This window comes from Hypanus sabinus, chromosome 14 (genome assembly GCF_030144855.1).
Source record: "Hypanus sabinus isolate sHypSab1 chromosome 14, sHypSab1.hap1, whole genome shotgun sequence".
NCBI lineage: Eukaryota > Metazoa > Chordata > Chondrichthyes > Myliobatiformes > Dasyatidae > Hypanus > Hypanus sabinus.
In genome coordinates this window covers 107,640,472-107,664,516 of record NC_082719.1, presented here as the reverse complement: position 1 = coordinate 107,664,516, position 24,045 = coordinate 107,640,472, and the positions used below count along the sequence as shown (strand labels likewise).

The 24,045-nt window shown below is 41.8% G+C and overlaps 1 protein-coding gene across 1 annotated transcript in view; it reads right to left on the bottom strand.

The window, feature by feature from the left end:
- loxhd1b (lipoxygenase homology PLAT domains 1b) overlaps nucleotides 1–24,045 on the bottom strand; it is a 388,496-nt gene that overhangs the window by 186,568 nt on the left and 177,883 nt on the right. Inside the window, exons 17-21 of the mRNA XM_059989781.1 lie at nucleotides 23,448–23,534; nucleotides 16,079–16,214; nucleotides 14,129–14,283; nucleotides 6,463–6,623; nucleotides 6,195–6,271 (exon numbers count right to left, since the gene is read on the bottom strand). Of these exons, the coding sequence (XP_059845764.1) occupies nucleotides 6,195–6,271; nucleotides 6,463–6,623; nucleotides 14,129–14,283; nucleotides 16,079–16,214; nucleotides 23,448–23,534 (616 nt within the window). The remainder of the gene's footprint in view (nucleotides 1–6,194; nucleotides 6,272–6,462; nucleotides 6,624–14,128; nucleotides 14,284–16,078; nucleotides 16,215–23,447; nucleotides 23,535–24,045) is intronic.

Genomic DNA, 24,045 nt, shown 5'->3' with positions numbered 1-24,045 from the left:
TGCACAGCCGCTGAGCGACAAGACTTGCATCGCGTGGTGAAGGCCGCCCAGCGAATTGTCAGGATGGAGCTCCAGGACTGGACACCATCTATTCCAGCAGACTCAGGAGGAAAGCAATCAGCATAACCAGAGACACCACACACCCCGGCCACTCCCTGTTTGACCCGCTGCCATCCACCAAAAGGTTCAAGACACTAAAAGCCAGAACAAATAGACTGAGGAACAGCTTCTACCCCAGAGCTGTGGCCTCCATCACACCACTCCCACAGAACAATGACTGAAACTGTGAGCACACTCATGCACACACAAGGACTCAAATACTTGCACTAACTGCATTACTGTGACATTCTGGTGCTGCTGCAACTTATTTTCTGCTACTTATCTATTTAATACTGTTTTTCTTTCTTTTCTTTTCAAATCTTTTTATTAGTATTATTCAAAATACACAGGTACATTGAAGTAACAACACTTACAATGCCTCAAAAAAATTATCTTAAAGATTTTAAATTTTTGTGAATAAAAAAACTCTACTAAGCAAGAAAAGTGAGAAAAAAAAAGAACCCATTGAGGGCACAACCCCGGAGCCAAGCGTCATATAGAAAGCTTCTAAAAATAAACATCAAATCGCCAACAAGAAGAAAAAATATATCAAAACAAAATTTACACTCAGATCATGGAGAAAATCTATCAGTTAACTGAAATGATAGTAACGAGCAAATGAGTCCCATCTCTTCTCAAAATCAAATAAAGGTTCAAAGATTCGACTTCTAATTTTCTCCAAACTGAGACACAGCATCACTTGAGAGAACCATTGTGACAAAGTAGGAGCTGATATATCCTTTCATTTCAACAAGATGGCCCTCCTAGCTATCAACGTAACAAGCATGTTGGTCAGACAGAGAAATACCATGAAAATTTTGAGAAATTATTCCAAAAAGCACAGTCAATTTATTAGGTTATAAATTGATTCTAAGTGCTTTAGAAATTGTTGAAAAGACTGATTTCCAGAACAGTTTTAATATAGAACATGACCAGAATATCTGTGTCAGTGTAGACATCTCAGTTTTACATCTATCACAATACTTGTCAACATTGGGAAATATTTTAGAAAGTCTCTCTTTTGTCCAATGGTAACAATGTACAATTTTAAATTGAATCAGTGAATGACTAGCACAGATTGAAGAAGAGTTAACCAACTTCAGAATCCTTATCCAATCCTCCCATATAAAAGTCAAATTGAGTTCTTTCTCCCAATCCTGTTTAATCTTAAGTAAAGGATGCTTATCCCATTGTAAAAATAAATTATAAATTCTTCCAATAGAACCTTTCATCAAGGGGTTCATATTCATAATAGTATCTAACAAGTCAGCATCCAATATAAGGAAAATTACTTAAATATTTTTGTAAAAAATGTCTAACTTGAAGATATTGTAAAAAATGTGAATATGAAAGAGAATATTTATTGACTAATTGTTCAAAAGACATCAATCTCCCTTCTTTAATTAAGTCCAAAAAAGACTTAATACCTTTATTTTTCCAAAGTAAAAAAATTGGATCACTCCAGGAAGGTTTAAAAAAGTAATTACGATAAATTATACTACAAAGTTAAATTTTTTAAGATTTAAAAAATTGCAGAACTGGAGCCAAATTTGTAAAGAGTGCTTAACCACAGGATATAAATTTAAATTAGCAACTTTAGCTAATTGTATAGGTAGAGCAATTCCTAATAACGAAGTTAAATAAAACTGTTTCCTAGTTCTCAGTTCCAGGTCTACCCAGATTGGCTAGTCATTCCTATCACCCCAATATAACCCAAAAGGACATTATATTGCAAATTAACAGCCCAATAATACATTCTTAGATTAGGCAAAGAGAGACCTCTGTCCTTTTTCAACTTTTGTAAATGATTTTTAATGATTCTTGGTCTTTTATTATCCCAAATAAAAGATAGAATAATAGAGTCAATCCAATCAAAAAACTTCTTAGTTTAAAAAAAACAGGAATATTCTGAATATAAAAATTACAGTAAAATCATCATTTTAACTATATGAATACGACCAGCAAGTGAAAATGTAAGTGGGCTCCATTTACTAAATGAGTACTTCATAGAGACAACTAAAGGAGGAAGATTAGCTTTATAAAGATCCTTATTTTTTTTGTAATTCTGACACCTAAATATCTACAAGAATCCGTAACTTTGAAAGGAATATTATCATATATAGACAAATTCATTTAAAGCAAGTAATTCACTTCTACTAAAATTTATTTTATATCCTGAAAAATCTCCAAATTTGTCAAATAATTTTAGCAAAGCAAGAACAGATTCTTCAGGCTTAGATATTTATACCAATAAATATCAGCATAAAGAGAGATCCTATGCATGGTCCCATTCATAAAAATCCCATGAATATTTTCGGCTTCACGAAGAGCGATAGCAAGGGGTTCTAATATAAGTTAAATAACAAAGGGCTTAATGGACAACCTTGTCTTGTCCCCTGTGATAGCTGAAAAAGGGGAGACCTACAGTTACTGGTGACAACAGTAGCAATAGGAGCTTTATATATCATTTTAATCCAATTATTAAAATTAATACCAAAACCAAATTTTTCTAAAACATTAAATAAATATTTCCATTCGATTTGATCAAATGCTTTTTCAGCATCCAAAGATATAATACATTGTGGAGTTTTAGAGGAGGGTGAATATATAATGTTAAATAATCTCCAAACATTTGAAAAAGAATAACGACCCTTTATAAAGCCTGTTTGATCTTTAAAAATGATGTTACCGAAAATACTCTCCAACCGATTGGCCATTATCTTTGAGAGAATCAACATTCAGTAATGAAATAGGTCTGTATGAGGCACAATCAGTAGGATCTTTATCCTTTTTGAGGATTAAAGAAATAGAAGCTTCATAGAAAGTAGAGAGTAAGTCACTTTTCACAAAACAATCTTTAAACATCTCCAACATATATGGAGAAAGCAGTTTTCCGAATTTTTTATAAAATTCAACAGGATAACCATCAAGTCCCGGGGCCTTACCAGATTGCATTGAAAAAATAGCTTTATGGATTTCTGACAAAAAATATCATGATAAGATTATAGATTTAGAAACCAGGTCTCGCCAAAACAACATACAAATCATTGGATTGCAAGAAGAAGCTGAAAATTGAGACTAACAGTTTACTTTGGTAAGCTCTTTCATATTTTATTTCTGACTATTTTATCAAAGCCGCCTGCTTTTGAAAGAGCACACAGACTTTCGAAATTTAAAAACTCAAGCAGACCAAGAGTTATTCTGGTCTGTTTTCATCACTTTAAAATTAAAGATCAAATAATGTGACAGGCAGGTTTTTCTATTACTATCTTGTTTTTATCTACCGCTTTGTAGCCAAACAGAGTTTCATTGTACCTATGTATAATGACAATAAAGATCATTCAATTCAATTCAAGACACAGGAGCAGAATTAGGCCCCTAATTCTTGTCTCACCTAGCAGTGGAAACAATTTTCCTGCCTTCATCTTATCCATCCCTTTCATAATTTTATATGTTTCTCTAAAATCCCCTCTCATTCTTCTAAATTCCAGGTGACTCAATCTCTCCTCATAGTCTAACCCCCTCATCTCTGGAATCAAACTGGAGAACCTTTTCTGCACCACCTCCACAGTCAGTTTATCCTTCCACAAGTAAGAAGACCAGAACTGCACACAGTACTCCAGGTGCGGTCTCACCAGTACCCTGTACATCTGCAGCATAACCTCCCTGCTCTCAAATTCAATCACTCTAGCAATGAAGGCCAACATTTCTGCTGCACCTGCAAACCAACCTTTTGTGATTCATGCATAAACACTCCCAAGTCCTTCTGCACAGCAGCATGCTGCAATTTTTACTATTTAAATAATAATCTTATCGACCATTTTTCCTTGGAAATTGGATGGCCTTGTATTAACTAACATTGCACTCCATCCAACAGAACCTTGCCCACTCCTTTAACTTATCTATATCTCTCTGCAGACTCTCCATATCTTCTGCACAATTTGCTTTTCCACACAATTTAGTATCATCAACAAACTCAGATACACTGCACTCAGTCCCCTCTTCCAGATTGTTAATGTATATCGTGAACAGCTGTGGGCCCAGCACTGCCCCCTGTGGCGCACTGCTCTCTTTAGCTGATAGCTAAACAGAGTAACACCCATGTATCTCAACTCTCTGCTTTCTATTAGTTAACCAATCCTCTATCCATGCTAATACATCACCCCCAACTCAAAATTAAACTAACTGGCCTATAGTTACCTGCCTTTTGCCTACATCCTTTTTTGAACTGAGGCATGACATTTGCCACCTTCCAATCTGCTGGAATTTGCTCAGAGGCCAGAGATTTTTGGTAAATTATCACCAGAACCTCTGCTATAACATCTACCATTTCTTTCAATGCCCTGGGACGCATTCCATCCCTTTTTTAATCTTTTGCTTTTGCTTTATCTTTATCCACACTTTTCTCTTTTACCTCATCCATACTTCTGCAATCTGTTGAACCCATTCCACTACTACTAAAGCCCTATCCACAGCCCTAATTATGTGATTCGTTAGAGGTTCCAACGTGGTTCAGGTGGAGCCTGTTCTAATGGAACAGTTCCCTCCTTCCCCAATACTGGTGCCAATTTCCCATGAATTCAAACCCATTTCTCCCACCCCAATCCTTGAGCCACACATTTAACTCTCTAATCTTCTTGACCCTATGCCAATTTGAATGTGGCTCAAGTAGTAATCCAGAGATTACTACATTTTTGTTTCTGCTTTTTAATTTAGTCCCTAGCTGCTCAAATTCCCTCAGCAGAAACTCTTTCCTTGTTCTACCTAAATCGTTGGTACCCACATGGACCACGACAACTGGATCTTTCCACTCCCACTGCAAATTCCTCTGCAGGTCAGATGAGATGTCCCTAACCTGGGCACCAGGCAGGTAACGCAGCCTTCGGGATGCTCTATGCTTGCAACAGAGAACTCTGTCTATTCCCCTTACTATACTATCCCCAATTATCATTACATTTCCCTCCTTTCCCTTCTCTTGAATGGCTCCTTGAAAAATTGTGCCACAGTTAGGTCATCTTACCTACAGCCCCCACTCTCATCCACACAGGGAGCAGGAATCTCAGACCCGTTGGACAAGCTCAAGGGCTGAGGCTCCTCCAGCACCGTCTCTTGGATCCCACACCCACCTCACTCAGTCACATCCTCTTGTTCCTGACCACAGACTGAATTTGAGGCAGCTAATCTAATGGGTGTGACTACCTCCTGAAACAGAGAATCCCCCTCCCTGATGTGCCGCAATGTTTCCAGCGGTCTGATATCCATTCTCACCTCTCTTTTACACTTTATGTATCTGAAGAAACCTCTGGACTGACTGTAGTCATCAGGAACACTGGAGGTCTCCCTCCTTTCCCACATCCTGCAAGAGAAGTATTTCACTATCCTGCCAGTCATCCCTATTGTCCCAGCTGAGCAGACATAAAGAGAATGAAAAAACTCGAGCTTTTCTTTCCTTTGCTTTCTCTGAGTGAAGCCTCGGAAAGCTAAAGACTCAAGATCACCACTCTGACTCTGCCCACTCAGACGCTGGCTGTGTGCCTACCCCTGCCTTCCTTTAGTTTCTTCTTGCTAATCGATTGCAAACACCGAAAGGCTGCTGGTCAAAGCTCTTTTTCCTGTGCTGATCTGCTGCTGTCTTTCATCTTTGGGTAGTGGACCTGAGTCAAGTCCCCTCTTGATGTATGGATTGGCCACTGGTTAAAGCTCTTTTCTCCCCCAGCATTATTGTAAATTTTATCTCTACTCTTTCAGTCTTATTGATAGGTTTGGTAGGTGGCCAGATCTGTACACAATATTCCAAATTAGGCCTCACTAGAGTCTTGTACAACTTCAACATAGCATCCAAAGTCCTGTTGATCTATGAGATCAATACACCCAAAACTTTCTTTACAACCTTCTCTTCTGGGGACCAGCATAGGAAATGGACATGCTTATTAAACAAAAATTCCTCACTCAGATGGCATTATTCTTTGAAAAAGATAGTGACTTAAAATCCCACTGCTCCATCAAATCTAGGCTGCACGCTCTAATGATCAATGGCCTTTCATTATAGATTTGCCTTTCTCAATTTTGTAAAGTACAGAAAAATCCATTCTTACTTTTCAGCATCTGTGCATCTCCAGATGGAACGAGTTCACGGACAATCTGTCCATCATCTTCGCTCTTGTCCAGCCACCTGGGGATCAATCAAAACTCTCATCTCACTGTTTACTCTTCCTGTCACCCAACTCTCAAATACACACACAGACACAGACACAAACACACGTACATACAGACAGACACGCACACACACACACACACACACGCATTCACAGACACCTCCCACCCTGCACAGCCACGTACACATGGCCTAAGAGGAAGAATCACCTGTAACAGGGGAATTCCACAGCTTGCGACTCGGGAGCACCTTCTTCCTTCACAACCACCTTGTCGAGGAACCAGCCGCAGCTCCCGCCTCTACCATCATGTCCGATCCTCACCCTCATCACCTTCTTCAGACTGACAGCCTCAATGACAAATTCATCTGCCTGGGTACAGAGAGCAGACCAACACACTGAGGCTGGCTTCACTGAGACCAGAATCTGGGTCCGTTAGGGTGCAGGGATTGTCTCAGACTGCTGTCAGCAGAGAGTCACTCATATCCACTGCTCCCTCAAAGAGAGAAGTTCACTAAAGTCACACTGGGTCCGTTAGGGTGCAGGGATTGTCTCAGACTGCTGTCAGCAGAGAGATACACATATCCACTGCTCCCTCAAAGAGAGGAGTTTTATCAGGATGCTGTCCGGATTACAGAGCATGTCTTATAAGGACAGGTAGGGCAAACCATGGTTTTTCTCTATGGAACGCAAGTCAATAAGAGGTGATGATAGCGGCATTGATCGAGAGGACAACCAATTCCTTTTCCCTGGACGGATATGGCTAACATGAGGAGGTATAATTTTAAGGTGATTGGAGGAAAGTATGGGGGCTGATCACAGGTATATCAGAGACCTCTGAAGATAGAGCTTTGACCAGCAGTCGGCGTATGGGATTGATTAGTAAGAACAGCAGGGGCATACAGAGCAGCAGTCATCTGAGTGGGCAGAGTCAGCGTGGCTTCAGTCAGAGAAAGCAAAGGAAAGAAAAGCTCAGGTTTTTTCATTCTCTTCTTTATATCTGCTGAGCTAGGGGTGCCAGGCTGGAGAGTAAATGCTCTGTTTGCAGAATGTGGGAAGGTAAATCTCTAGTGTCCCTGAAAACTACAACTGTGAGAAGTGCATTCAGCTGCAGTTTCTAACAACCTGTATTAAGGAGTTGGAGCTGAAAATGGATAAACTCTGGATCATTCAGGAGGCTGAGGGTGTGATAGATCGGACATAGAGAGGTAGTTACACCCAAAGTGCAGGACACAGGAAACTGGGTGACAGTCAGGAAGGGGAAAGGGGTTAAGGACCCAGTGCAGAGTACCCCTATGGCCATCCCCTCAACAACAGATATACCACTTTGGATGCTGTTGGAGGGGGGAAATGACCTAACAGAGGAAAGTCACAGTGGTCAGGTATATGGCGCTGAGTCTAACTCTGTTAGTCAGAAGGGACAGGGGCAGAAGAGGCATGTTGTGGTGATAGGGGATTCATTAGTTAGGGGAAGGAGAGGAGGTTCTGTGAGTGAGAATGAGATTCCCAGATGTTATGCAGTCTCCTGGGTGCCAGGGTCGGGGGCATCTTGAATTGAGTCCTCAGCATTCTTAAGCGGGAGGGTGAACAGCCAGAAGTCATGGTCCATGGAGGTATCAATAACATGGGTAGGCCAAGTGACAAGGTTCTGCAAAGGGAATTCAGTGTTAGGTGCTAGGTTAAAAGGCAGGACCTCCAAGGTTGTGATCTCAGGATTGCTACCTATGCCATGTGCTACTGAGGCCAGAACTAGGAATATTATACAGTTTAATACATCAGAATCAGGTTTATTATCACCAGCATGTGACGTGAAATTAGCAGCAGCAGTTAAATGCAATACATAATCTAGCAGAGAGAAAAAAATACTAAATATAATAAAAATAATAATAAATAAACAAGTACATCAACTACAGTATACATATATTGAATAGATTAAAAAATGTGCAAAGATCAGAAATACTGTATGTTAGAAAAAGTGAGGTAGTGTCCAAAGACTCAATGTCAATTTAGGAATCAGATGGCAGAGGGGAAGAAGCTGTTCCTGAATTGCTGAGTGTGTGCCTTCAGGCTTCTGTACCTCCTACCTGATGGTAACAGTGAGAAAAGGGCATGCCCTGGGTTCTGATGGTCCTTAATAATGGACACTGTCTTTCTGAGACACCGCTCCTTAAAGATGTCCTGGGTACTTTGTAGGCTAGTACCTAAGATGGAGCTGACTAGATTTACAACCCTCTGCAGCTTCTTTCAGTCCTGTACAGTCTTCCATATCAGATAGTGATGTAGCTTGTCAGAATGCTCTCCATGGTACAACTATAGAAGTTTTTGAGTGTATTTGTTGACATGCCAAATCTCTTCAAACTCCTAATGAAGTGTAGCCGCTGTCTTACCCTCTTTATAACTGCATCCATATGTTAGGACCAGGTTAGAAGGCTAAGGATTTGGTGTAGGAGGGAGGGCATAAGATTTTTGGATCATTGGGCTCTTTTCTTGGGAAGCTGGGACCTGTACGGGAGGGATGGTTTGCACCTGAACCGGAGGGGGACTAATATCCTAGCGGGAAGGTTTGTTAATGCTGTAGGTGGGGTTTAAACTAGAATTTGCAGGGGGATGGGAACCAGAGTGCCAGAACATTAGTGGAGAGGTTGTAGAGGCAGATGTTGGCAAGTTCTCAGACATAGTCAGGAATTAAGGTGGAGCGTGGTACGACTAGTGTCAGGAGCTGCATGTAGTTCAGTTTAAGAAGTATCACAGAAAAGGTGGATGATAACACTGAAGATGAGGTTTACAAACAGAGGCAATGTGTAGTGAGGAGGGACTGTTGATAGGGCAAAATTGCAGTCAACAGGATGAGTTGCAACATAAAAGGCAGACTAAATTGAAAAGGGTGAATACAGGACCGAAGATATTGTATCTGAATACGTGCAGTATATGGATTAAGTTAGATGAACTAGCAGTATAGCTGCAGATTGGCAGGTATGATGTTGGCATCACTGAATCATGGCTAGGAGCTTAATGTCCAAGGATACTCACTGTATCAAAAGGACAGGCAGGAAGACAGAGGGAGAGGCATTGCTCTATTGGTAAAAAATGAAATCAAATCATTAGAAAGAGGTTGAGTCATTGTAGATAGAACTAAGGAACTGCAAGAGTAAAAAGACCCTGATGGAAGTTGTATTCAGACCCCCAAACAGTTGTAAGGATGTGGTCTACAAATTACTATTGGAATAGAAAATACACGCCAAAAGAGGTCAGTTGAGAATAAGAGGTCAGTTATTTAAAACAGAGTTGAGTAAGAGCTTCTTCTCCCAGAGAGTTGTGGAGGTGTGGAATGCACTGCCTCGGAAGACGGTGGAGGCCAATTCTCTGGATGCTTTCAAGAAGGAGCTAGATAGATATCTGATGGATAGGGGAATCAAGGGATATGGGGACAAGGCAGGGACTGGGTATTGATAGTGAATGATCAGCCATGATCTCAGAATGGCTGTGCAGACTCGAGGGGCCGAATGGTCTAGTTCTGCACCTATTGTCTATTGTCTAAAAGGGTAATGTTACAATAGTCATGGGGGATTTCAATATAGAAGCATAGAAAACCTACAGCACAATACAGGCCCTTCAGCCCACAAAGCTGTGCCAAACATGTCCTGAGAAATTACCTAGGGTTACCGATAACCCTCTATTTTTCTCAGAGAAGAATGTATGTAGATTAGGAAATCAGGATGGTGCAGGATTGCAGGAGAGGTATTTCTAGAGTGCCTATGAGATGGGTTTTTAGAGCAGCTCATGGCTGAGCCTTTTCTCCTTGGAGCGACGGAGGATGAGAGGTGACCTGCCTTAGGTGTATAAGATGATGAGAGACATTAGGTATATCAGAGGTTGAATAGTCAGAGGCTTTTCCCCTGGGCTGAAATGGTTAACATGAGTGGGCACAGTTTTAAGGTGCTTGGAAGTAGGTACATAGGAGATGTCGGGGTAAGTTTTTTTTTACGCAGAGAGTGGTGAGTGCATGGAATGGGCTGCTGGCGATGGTGGTGGAGGCGGATACAATAGGGTCTCTTAAGAGGCTTTTGGATAGGTATGTTGAGCTTAGAAAAATAGAGGGTTATGGGTAACCCTAGGTAATATCTAAAGTAAGTACATGTTCAGTACAGCATTGTGGGCCGAAGGGCCTGTATTGTGCTGTAGGTTTTCTAGGCTTCTATAAGCCCACTGGAGGATCAGGTATTTTGGATTGGGTGTTGTGCAATGAACCAGAATTGATTAGATAGCTTAATGTAAAAGAACCTTTAGGAGCCAATGATCATAATGTGACAATTCACTGTGAAATTTGAGAAGGAGAAGCTAAAGTCAGATGTATCAGTGTTACAGATACACTGTTGGTCAGAATGACTGTAAAACAACACTGGCAGGGATGATACACAGCAGCAATGGCTGTAATTTCTGGAAACAATTTGGAAGATGCAGCATATATACATCTTTCAAGAATCACTGGATTCTGGAATGATTTTGGAAGACTGAAAAATTACAAACGTCACTCCACTCTTCAAGAAGGGAGAGGCAGAAGAAAGGAAATTATAGGCCATTAATCTGACCTCAGTGGTTGGGAAGAAGTTAGAGTCAATTATTAAGGATGAGGTCTCAGGGTACTTGGAGGCACTAGATAAAATAGGCTGTAGTCGGCATGGTTTCCTCAAGGGAAATCTGTTGGAATTCTTTGAAGAAATAACACGCTGGATAGACAAAAGAGAATCGGTAGATATATACTTGAATTTTTAGAAGGTTGAATAACAAGCTATGAACCCATGGTATTACAGGAAAGATTCTAGCATGGATAAAGCAGTGGCTGATTGGAAGGAGGCAAAGAATGGGAATAAAGGGAGCTTGTTCTTGTTAGTTGCCAGTGACTAGTGATGTTCACCAAGGGTCTGTGTTGGGACCAATTCTTTTTAACCATATAACCATATAACAATCACAGCATGGAAACAGGCCATCTCGGCCCTCCCAGTCCGTGCCGAACTCTTAATCTCACCTAGTCCCACCTACCCGCACTCAGCCCATAACCCTCCACTCCTTTCCTGTCTATATACCTATCCAATTTTACCTTAAATGACACAACTGAACTGGCCTCTACTACTTCTACAGGAAGCTCATTCCACACAGCTATCACTCTCTGAGTAAAGAAATATCCCCTTGTGTTTCCCTTAAACTTCTGCCCCCAACTCTCAAATCATGTCCTCTCGTTTGAATCTCCCCTACTCTCAATGGAAACAACCTATTCACGTCAACTCTATCTATCCCTCTCAAAATTTTAAATACCTCGATCAAATCCCCCCTCAACCTTCTACGCTCCAATGAATAGAGACCTAACTTGTTCAACCTTTCTCTGTAACTTAAGTGCTGAAACCCAGGTAACATCCTAGTAAATCGTCTCTGCACTCTCTCTAATTTATTGATATCTTTCCTATAATTCGGTGACCAGAACTGCACACAATATTCCAAATTTGGCCTTCCCAATGCCTTGTACAATTTTAGCATTACATCCCAACTTCTGTACTCAATGCTTTGATTTATAAAGGCCAGTGTTCCAAAAGCCTTCTTCACCACCCTATCTACATGAGACTCCACCTTCAGGGAACTATGCACTGTTATTCCTAGATCTCTCTGTTCCTCTGCATTCCTCAATGCCCTACCATTTACCCTGTATGTTCTATTTGGATTATTCCTGCCAAAATGTAGAACCTCACACTTCTCAGCATTAAACTCCATCTGCCAACATTCAGCCCATTCTTCTAACCGGCATAAATCTCCCTGCAAGCTTTGAAAACCCACCTCATTATCCACAACACCTCCTACCTTAGTATCATCGGCATACTTACTAATCCAATTTACCACCCCATCATCCAGATCATTTATGTATGTTACAAACAACATTGGGCCCAAAACAGATCCCTGAGGCACCCCGCTAGTCACCGGCCTCCATCCCGATAAACAATTATCCACCACTACTCTCAGGCATCTCCCATCCAGCCACTGTTGAATCCATTTTATTACTCCAGCATTAATACCTAACAACTGAACCTTCTTGACTAACCTTCCATGTGGAACTTTGTCAAAGGCTTTGCTGAAGTCCATATAGACATATTTACATTATATGTCAAAGATTTGGCTGATGAAATTGACTTCTTTGTTGAAAAGTTTGCAGATGATATGAAGATAGATGGAGAGGCAGGTAGCTTTGAGGAAGTAGAGAGGTTACAGAAGGACTTAGACAGATTAGGAAATTGGGCAAAGAAATGGCAGATGGAATACAGTATTGGGAACTGTATGGTTATGTACTTTGATAGAAGAAATGAAAGGGTTGATTGTTTTCTGAATGGAGAGAAAATACAAATAAACTGACATGCAAAGGGACTTGGGAGTCCTTGTACAAGATTTCCTGAAGGTTAATTTGCAGGTTAAGTCTGTGGTGAGGAAGGCAAGTGAAATGATAGCATTAATTTCAAGAGGACTAGAATATTAAAATGAGAACATAATGTTGAAAATTTATAAAGCACTGGTGAAACCTCACTAGTATTGTGAGCAGTTTTGGGCCCCTTATCTTAGAAAGGATGTGCTGAAAGTGGAGAGGGTTCAAAGGAGATATACGAAAATGATTCTGGGAATGAATGGCTTCTCAAATGAAGAGTGTTTGATGGCTCTGGGTCTGTATTCACTAGAATTCAGAATAATCAGGGGTGACCTCACTAAAACCAATCAAATGGTTAAAGGCCATGGTCGAATGGATGTGGAGAGGATGTTTTCTATGGTGGGAGAGTCTAAGACCAGAGGACATGGGTTCAGAATAGAGGGACATAATTTTAGAACAGAGATGAAGAGAAATTTCTTTAGCCAGAGCATGGCAAAACTGTGGAATTCTTTGCCACAGGCAGCTGTGGAATCCAAGTCTTTATGTATATTTAAGGCAGAGGTTGATGGGATGATGGGGGAGGTGTGGTTGAAGGACTACGGGCAGAAGGCAGGAGATACAGGCTGAGAGGAAAACTGGATCATGATGAAATGTCTAAGCAGACTCGATGGGTCAAATGGCCTAATTCTTCTGCTATATTTTATGAAAAGTTGTTTACACAGAGCACTGGAATGCTCTGCTGGGGTAGTGGTAAAGACTGATACTTTCAGGGCATTTATGAGACTCTTATATAAGCACATGGATGATAGAACATAGAAATCTACCGCACATTACAGGCCCTTTGGCCCACAATGTTGTGTCGATCATGTAACCTACTCTAGAAACCACCTAGAGTTTCCTTACCCATAGCCCTCTATTTTTCTAAGCTCCATGAACCTATCTAAGAGTCTCTTAAAAGACCCTATTGTATCCGCCTCTACCACTGTTGTTGGCAGTGCAGTCCATGTATCCACCACTCTCTGTGTGAAAATCGTACCTCTGACATCTCCCTTGAACTTACTTCCAAGCACCTTAAAACCGTGCCCTCTCAAGCCAGCCATTTCAGCCCTGGGAAAAAGCCTCTGACTATCCACAAGATCACTCCCTCTCATCATCTTATACACCTCTATCAGGTCACCTCTCATCCTCCGTCGCCCCAAGGAGAAAAGGCCAAGATCACTCAGCCTATTCTCATAAGTTAGAAAAATGCAGAATTACATGGGAGGGAAAGGTTAGATTGATATTGTGTTGAAAGGGTGCCACAATATCGTGGGCAAAGAGCCTGTACTATGGTGTGTTGTTCAGTGTGAGTTAAGTCTGGGCCTATTTGGAAAGTAGTCAATGCACAGTTGTTGAGGGAGTATACACACGTTGACAGTACGCAGGTTGACACAGGCTGGATTAGTTTCAGTAAGACATTGCATCCTGTACTCACGTTGCCTTTCTCAAATTTATTGACGTTATTTTTGCTGTCGTAGAGCATGCGATCTCCTGAGTCACCCTGAGCGCCGATCAGGCAGATGAAGACGTTGGCATCCGTGCCACTGCCGCTGACAGTGCCAGTGTAAATGATGATCCTGTACTTCACCACTGTAAGAAACAGACAGAAACCTAGGGTTAACAGTGACTCTGCTGGCAGGGTTAACAGTGAATAACACTGGTAGGATTAACATGATAACACTGGTAGGATTAACAGTGATAACACGTGTCCGATTAACAGTGATAACACGTGTCCGATTAACAGTGATAACACGTGTCAGATTAACAGTGATAACACTGGTTGGATTAATAGTGATATCACTGGTAGGATTTACAGTGACAACACTGAACGGATGAACAGTGATACACTGGTCAGATTAACAGTGATACACTGGTAGGATCTCAGTTCTGCTCAGCAGTCTTGTTTGCAGCCGATTCCTATCCAGCCAGGATGATTACCTTACCTTCAGCTTGAAGCTGGAGCCACATATCTGTCATGACTCTCTTGTCCCGGCTGCAACACACTGCTTAAATCTCAAATATGCCTCATTTTCAACTAAGACAATAACTTAGAACGGAAAACATTGGATGCCAGAGAGTTGCATTAAGTCCATATATAACCATATAACCATATAACAATCACAGCACGGAAACAGGCCATCTTGGCCCTCCTAGTCCGTGCCGAACCCTTAATCTCACCTAGTCCCACCTACCTGCACAGCCCATAACCCTCCACTCCTTTCCTGTCCATATACCTATCCAATTTTACCTTAAATGACACAACTGAACTGGCCTCTACTACTTCTACAGGAAGCTCATTCCACACAGCTATCACTCTTTGAGTAAAGAAATACCCCCTCGTGTTTCCCTTAAACTTCTGCCCCCTAACTCTCAAATCATGTCCTCTAGTTTGAATCTCCCCTACTCTCAATGGAAACAGCCTGTTCACATCAACTCTATCTATCCCTCTCAAAATTTTAAATACCTCAATCAAATCCCCCCTCAACCTTCTACGCTCCAATGAATAGAGACCTAACTTGTTCAACCTTTCTCTGTAACTTAATTGCTGAAACCCAGGTAACATTCTAATAAACATCCTAGTAACATCCTAGTCCATAAATTTCCTTCTGTGTCAGATGGGCTGATGCATAAAACTACAGGACATCGGAGGAGAATTTAGGCATTCGGACCATCAAATCTGTTCTACCATTCCATCATGGCTGATCTATTATTCCTCTCAACTTTCTCCTGCCTTCTCCCCGTAACATTTGACTAATCAAGAATTTTTCAGACTTTGCCTTAAATATACCCAATGACTTGGCCTCCACAGGCATCCATGGCAAACAATTCCACAGATTCACCACCTTCTAGCTGAAGAAATTCCTCCTCATCTCTGTTCTAAAGGAACATCCTTGTGTTCTGAGGGTGTGCCCTCTGGTCCTAGATGCTCCCACTATTAGTGTTATGTCATTGGTACACTATCGTACTGTACCACCCCAAAAATTCTATATGGTGAAACATGGAGGTTGGAGCCTGATGCCTAGATAACCAGAGCCTGGAGACCCAGATACCCAGAACCTAGAGGCTGAGAAACCTAGAAATGGGAAGCCTAGGTACCCAGAGCCTGGAGGATAGATATCCATCTGGTGAGGAAGCGAATGGCCCAGAAGGGTAGAAAGAATGTCAGAGCAAATGGGGACAAGTGTCTGAGGGCCAGTGGACTGTGCAGAAAGCCCTTCTCTTTGGTTGTGGTTCCAGAGAATACCACAACTTCTGCAGGAGATCAGAAACAAAATGGCAAGAAACAAGATTTTAAAAACAGCAATAATAACAACCAGAGGTCAGGTGAACAGCTTGAGCATCAGCTGCCTGCACTCCCTCCTACTTCACTTGGCCATTCACTCACAGGGCTGGACCTCATCCACCAGGTCCCCTTCAGCAGGCAGCTCCCGTATAATCTCATTATCGTCTTCATTGATGTCAAGCCACCGACTGCATCTGAAATTATACTTCTCTTTTGTCAGTGATTTCATTAAAGTCACCTGCAATTAAAAAAATTAAAAACACACAGCATTGCAATGTGGACAGAACCATCTGGCAAGAACATTAGACCGTAAGACACAGGAGCAAAATTAGGTCATTTGGCTCATTGAGTCTACTCCACTATTCTATCACAGCTAATTTATTAACCCTCTCAACCCCATTCTCCTGCCTTCTCCATTTAATCTCTTACATCCTTTCTAAACTAGGACCTATCAATCTCAATCAAGCATTGATTGTCTGCAGTTGTCCACCCAAGAGTTATGCAGAATGGATTACTGGGGAATGTAAGGAAGATGAAGGAGGACTTTGCACTATTAGTGGGTTAAGATCAGTGGAGAACTGTTGCAGATGTAGCTTAGGCCTGGGGTTGATCTGCCATGCAAGCAGATTGGAGGGGCCCAGTGGCCTACTCCTACTCTGATTAACCTGTTTCCTTCCAATGCATGTAGCGTGTAGTATAGGTCCAAACAACAAACTCCCCCAAAAACAATCCCAAATTTCCCATACACTAGGGTGAAATGTTAGAAATCTAGGTGCATATAGACCATAAGACCATTTGACAAGGTACCCATGCAAGGCTTATTGAGTAAGTAAGGAGACATGGGATCCAAGGGGATATTGCTTTGTGGATCCAGAACTAGCTTTCCCGCAGAAGGCAAAGAGTGGTTGTAGATGGGTCATATTCTGCATGGAGGTCGGTGACCAGTGGTGTGCCTCAGTGCTCTGTTCTGGGTCCCCTTCTCTTCATGATTCTTATAAATAACCTGGATGAAGAAGTGGAGGGATGGGTTAGTAAATTTGCTGATAAAACTAAGGTTGGGGGTGTTGTGGATAGTGTGGAGGGCTGTCAGAGGTTACAGCAAGATGTTGATAGTGTGCAAAACTGGGCTGAGAAGTCGCAGATGGAATTCAACCCAGATAATTGTGAGGTGGTTCATTTTGGTAGGTCAAATATGATGACAGAATATAGTATTAATGGTAAGACTCTTGGCAGTGTGGAGGATCAGAGGGATCTTGGGGTCCAAGTCCATAGGACACTCAAGGCTGCTGCACAGGTTGACTCTGTGGTTAGGAAAGCATACGGTGCATTGGCCTTCATTAATCATGGGATTGAGTTTAGGAGCCGAGAGGTAATGTTGTAGCTATATAGGACCCTGGTCAGACCCCACTTGGAGTACTGTGCTCAGTTCTGGTCACCTCACTACAGGAAGGATGTAGAAACCATAGAAAGGGTGCAGAGGAGATTTACAAGGATGTTGCCTGGATTGGGGAGCATACCTTATGAGAATAGGTTGAGAGAACTCGGCCTTTTTTCCTTGGAGCAGCGGAGGATGAGAGGTGACCTGATAGAGGTGTATAAGATGATGACAGGCATTGATTTTGTGGAGAGTCAGAGGCTTTTTCCCAGGGCTGAAATGGCCAACATGAGAGGGCACAGTTTTATGGTGCTTGGAAGTAGGTACAGAGGAGATATCAGTGGTAAGTTTTTTTACTCAGAGAGTGGTGAGTACGTGGGATGGGCTGCCAGTGATGGTGGTGGAGGCAGATATGATAGGGTCTTTTAAGAGACTCCTGGACAAGAATATGAAGCTCAGAAAACTAAGGGCTATGGGTAACTCTAGGTAATTTCTCAGGTAAGGATCTGTTCGGCTTTGTGGGTTGTATTGTAGGTTTTCTATGTTTCTCTGCCTTAACTATACATAAAGGCATGGCTTCCACAGTTACCTGTGGCACAGAATTCCACAGATTCACCACTCTCTAGTTAAAAAAAATTCCTTCTTATCTTCCTTCCTCATCACAGACTCAAACTGCAAATTAACCTTTAGGGAATCCAGCACAAGGACTCCCAAGTTGCCTTGCACCTCAGAGTTTTGTATTTCTTCCACCAAACTGCATGACCATATACTTCCCGACAATTTATTCTATCTGCCATTTCTTTGCCCATTCTCCTAAACTGTCTCAACTCCTTCTGCAGCCTCTCTACTTCTTCAAAACCAGTTGCTTAGCTCTACTTATCTTCATATCGCCTGCAAACTTTGCAACGAATCTTTCAAATCCGTCATTCAAATCATTGACATGTAAAGTAAAAAGAATCACTTGCAACACAGACCCCTGAGGAACACCACTAGTCACTGGCAGCCATCCAGAAAAAGATCCCTTTATTCCCACTCTTTGCCTCCTGCCAATCAGCCACTGCTTTATCCGTGCTAGAATGTTTCCTGCAATACCATGGGCTCAGAGGTTGTTAAACAGCCTCATGTGTGGCACCTTGTGAAAGGCCTTCTGAAAATCCAAGTACACAATATCAACTGATTCTCCTTTGTCTAATCTGTTTGTTACTTCTTCAAAGAATTCCAACAGATTTGTCAGGCATGATTTCCCCTTGAGGAAACTATGCTGACTACAGCCTAATTGATCACGTAACTCCAAGTACCCTGAGACCTCAGACCTCGTCCTTAAATTCATTTCCCTTTCAGCCCCAATCTCTTGCCTTCTCATCTTATCCCTTGATGCCCTGACTAATCAAAAGTCTATCAATCTCTCCTTAAATATACCCAATGAATTGGTCTCCACACCCATCTGGGGCAATGAATTCCACAGATTCACCACCCTCTGGCTAAGGAAATTCCTCCTCAGCTCCATTCTAAAGGGACCTCCTCCTCTTCTGAGGCTGTGCCACAATGTCCCTTCATAAGGAAACATTCCCATCACATCCACTCCATCTAGGCCTTTCAACATTCAATAGGTTTCAATGAGATCCCCTCTCATTCTTCTGAATTGCAGTGAGTAGAGGCCCAGAGCCATCAAACACTACTTTAACATTAACCCTTTCTATCCCAGAATCATTCACATGTGCCACCTCTGGACCTTCTCCAATACCAGCATAAAGAAAGGGCATATATAGAAGCAAAAGTGAATGGGATGCTGGGTGATCGGAAAGCTTTTAAAATCCACAAAAGGCAACTGAAAAGCTATAAGAAGGGAAAAGATGAAATATGAGGGCAAACTATCCAATCATATAAAGCAGGATATGAAATATGTTTTCAGAGCAAAAGAGAGGTGAGAGTTGATAGACCACTGGAAAATGGTGCTGGTGAGATAGTAATTGGTGTCAAAGAAATAGATGAACTTAATAAGCACTTTGCATCAACCTTCACTGTGGAAGACTCTAACAATGTGCCAGAGATCCATGAATGTCAGGAAGCAGGAGGGAGTGTGATGGATAAAAAGTACTAGGTAAACTCAAGGGTCTGAAGATGGTTAAGTCACCTAGACCAGATGGACTATATCCTGAGCCATAAGAGAGGTTGCTTTAGAGATTATGAGTGCACTAGTCATAATCTTTCAAGAATCAGTTGATTCTGGCATGGTCCCAGAGGATTGGAAAATTGCAAATGTCACTCCATACTTTAAGAAGGGATGAAGGCAAAAGAAAGGAAATTATAGGCCAGTTAGCCTATCCTCAGTGTTTGAGAAAGTGTTGGAGACTATTATTAAGGATGAGATTTCAGGGTACTTGAAAACTAATGATAAAATAGGTCAAAGCCAGCATGTTTTCTGATGACTCTGCCATAGTTGGATGCATCAGCAGGGGAAATGAGGCTGAGTACAGGGCTATGGTGGGAAACTGTCACATGGTGCGAGCAGAATCATCTGCAGCTTAATGTGAAAAAGACTAAGGAGCTGGTGGAGGACCTGAGGAGGGTTAAGGCAGTGGTCATACGAATTGACAATAAACTGGACTGGTCAAAGAACACTGAGGCTGTCTACAAGAAGGGTCAGAGCCGACTCTACTTCCTGAGGAGACTGAGGTCCTTTAACATCTGCCGGACGATGCTGAGGATGTTCTATGAGTCTGTGGTGGCCAGTGCTATCATGTTTGCTGTTGTGTGCTGGGGCAGCAGGCTGAGGGTAGCAGACACCAACAGAATCATCAAACTCATTCGTAAGGCCAGTGATGTTGTGGGGGTGGAACTGGACTCTCTGACGGTGGTGTCTGAAAAGAGGATGCTGTCCAAGTTGCATGCCATCTTGGACAATGTCTCCCATCCACTCCATAATGTACTGGTTAAGCTCAGGAGTACATTCAGCCAGAGACTCATTCCACCGAGATGTAACACTGAGCGTCATAGGAAGTCATTCCTGCCTGTGGCCATCAAACTTTACAACTCATCCCTCGGAGTGTCAGACACCCTGAGCCAATAGGCTGGTCAGTGACTTATTTCCACTTGGCATGATTAGCATATTATTATTTATTTATTTATGGTTTTATATTGCTACAGTTCTACACTATTCTTGGTTGGTGCGGCTGAAACGAAACCCAATTTCCCTCGGGATCAATAAAGTATGTCTGATTGTCTGTAAAGGGAAATCTTGCCGGACAAATCTGTTAGATTTGTATAAAGAGGAAAAGGGAGGTGAGAGTTGATAGTGGACCTCTGGAAAATGATGCTGGTAAGGTAGTAATTGGTGTCAAAGAAATGGCAGATGAATTTAACGGGTACTTTGCATCTTTCTTCACTGGAAAAAGTGCCAGGCAAACTGAAAGGTCTTAAGGTGGATAAGGCACCTGGGCTAGATGGACTCCATCCTAGAGTCCTGAGAGTTTGCTGAAGAGATAACATAGAAACACAGAAATCTACAGCACATTACAGGCCCTTTGGCCCACAATGTTGTGCTGACCATGAAAGCTACTCTAGAAACTGCCTAGAATTTCCTTACTGCATAGTCCTCTATTTTTCTAGACTCCAAGTATCTATCTAAAAGTTTCTTAATGGATGCATCAGTCAGGATCTTTCAAGAAGCACTTGATTCTGACATGGTCCAGGAGGACTGGAAAATTGCAAATGTCACTCCATTCTTTAAGAAGGGAGGAAGCCAAAAGCGAGGAAATTATAAACCAGTTAATCTAACCTCAAAGACTGGGAAAGTGTTGGAGTCTATTATTAAGGATGAGGTTTCAAGATAATTGGAGACTAATGATAAAATAAGTCAAAGTCAGCATGGTTTCTGTAAAGGGAAATCTTGCCTTACAAATATGTTAGCATTCTTTAAGGAAGTAACAAGCAGGGTGGACAAAGAAGAGGCAGTGAATGTCATTTACTTGGATTTTCAGAAGGCGTTTGATAAGGTGCCACACATGAGGCTGCTTAACAAGATAAAATTCAATGGTGTTACAGGAGAGATACTGGCATGGATAGAAGAATGGATGACAGACAGGAGGCAGCAAGTGGGAATAAAAGGAGCCTTTGCTGGTTGGCTGCCGGAGAAGTGTGGTGTTATTCAGGGGTCAGTATTGGGACTGCTGCTTTTCACATTGTCAATGATTTGAATTGATTTTGTTACTTACATCCTTCATGTATGTGAGGATTAAAAATCTTTACGTTACGTCTCAGTTTAAATGTGCAATGTGCAATTTATAGTAATTAATAATAAATAGTATGTACAATAGGACAGACAATATAACATAGAAATACAATTGTGTCAGCTGAATTAATCAGTCTGATGGCCTGGTGGAAGAAGCTGTCCTGGAGCCTGTTGGTCCTGAATTTTATGCTGCAGTACTGTTTCCCAGATGGTAGCAGCTGGAACAGTTTGTGGATGGGGTGACTCAGGTTCCCAATGATCCTTCAGACCCTTTTTATACACTTATCTTTGTAAATGTCCTGAACCATGGGAAGTTCACAATTACAGATGTGCTGGGCTATCCGCACCACTCTCTGCAGAGTCCTGCGATTGAGGGAAGTACAGTTCCCATACCAGGCAGTGATGCAGCCAGTCAGGATGCTCTCAGTTGTGCTCCTGTAGAAAGTTCTTAGGATTTGGGGGCCCATACCAAACTTCTTCAACCACCTGAGGTGAACAAGGCACTGTTGTGTCTTTTTCACCGCCCAACCGATTCATACTAACCATGTGAGATTGTCGGTGATGTGTATGCCTAGGAACTTAAAGCTGTTCATTCTCGCAACCCCAGATCCATTGATGTCAATAGGAGTTAGCCCATCTACATTCCTCCTGTAGTCAGAACCAGCTCCTTTGTTTGGCGAATTGATGGCATTGTGGCAAAGTTTTCAGAAGATACGAAGACAGATGGAGGGGTAAGTAGTGCTGAGGAAGCACTATGATTGCAGCAAGACTTAGACAAATTGGAAGAATTGGCAAAAAAGTAGCAGATGGAATACAGTGTTGGTAAATGTACGATAATGCATTTGGGTAAAAGGAACGATAGTGCAGACTATAATCTAAATGGGGAGAAGGTTCAAACATCAGAGGTGCAAAGGGACTAAGAAGTCCTTGAGCAAGACTCCCAGAAGGTTAATTTACAGGTTGAGTCTGTGGTAAAGAAGACAAATGCAATGTTGGCATTTATTTCAAGGGGAATGGAATATAAAAACAAGGAGGTAATGCTGAGCCTTTACGAGACACTAGTCAGGTGTATTTGGAGTATTGTCAACAGTTCTGGGCCCATATTTCAGAAAGGATGTGTTGTCATTGGAGAGAGTCCAGATGAGGCTCACAAGGATGATTCCAGGAATGAAGAGGTTAACATATGAGGAGCATTTGGCAGCTTTGGGTCTTTACTGGAATTTAGAAGAATGTGGGGGGGAATCTCATTGAAACCTATCGAATGTTGAAAGGACAAGTTAGGGTGAATGTGGAGAGGACGTTTCCTCTGGTGGGGTTATCCAAAATAAGAGGGCACAGCCTCAAAATTGAGGGGGGAGGGCCTTCAGAATAGAGGTAAGAAGGAACTTTTTTAGCCAGAGATTAGTGAAGCTGTGGGATGCTCTGCCAAGTCCATGGGTATATTTAAATGGGAAGTTGATAGCTATCCTGATCGACAAAGGATGTGGCAAGAATGTAGGTATATGGGGTTGAGTGGGGTCCAGGATCAGCTATGATGGAGTGGTGCAGACCCGATGGGCTGAATGGCCTAATTCTGCTCTTATCTTATGGTTTTATTCTTTCTCAGTTAAGGGGATCAAAGCTCCTCACAATACTCAAAGTGCAGTCTGACCAATGCCTTATAAGGCCCAGGATTACAGCCTTGCTCTTATAGTCTAGCCCTCCCTAAATTAATGCTGACATTGCATTTGCCTTCCTCACCACCGACTCAAGCTGCAAGTTAACCTTTTGCAAATTCTGCATGAGGATTCACTATTCCCTTTGCACCTCAGATTTCTGAGTCTTGTTTTTACCAAGTTTCCTCCATTCCACTGTTGTGGACTTACTTTGTTCAAATGCCACCCAGCAAAGGGATGACGTTTCTCATGCCAGATCCGGAGTTTGTAAAATGTTCCCAGGTCTGGGAGTTCAATCTGCAAGAGATGATGGCACATAATGTAAACAGGTAATGACCATTGAACCACATTGCAAAAGTTCAAAGCAAATGCATTATCAAAGTACGTGTATGTCACACATAAAATCCGAGATTCATTTTCTTGCAGGCAGTCACAGTAGATACAAGAAACACAATAGAATCAATGAAAGACCATACCCAACAGGATGGACAAATAACCAATATGTAAAAAACAACAAACTGTGCAAATACAAAACGAAAGAGAAAAAAAGGAAAAAAATAAGAACAAAAATGAAAAGCATTTAATAAAAGACCAACAAATTTGAGATGATTAATGCAGAAAATGCCAAGAAAAACCAGAAACAATCCAGCACATTACAGGATCCTGCAACAGTTTAACACAATCTGATTACTTACACAGGCACAATCAGTGGAAAACATCATTCACCAAAATCTTGCTTTAAAATACAAACTTACAAAAGACACCATACCTTATTATAAACACAAGTCTGATTCAGTTTTAAAGTCAG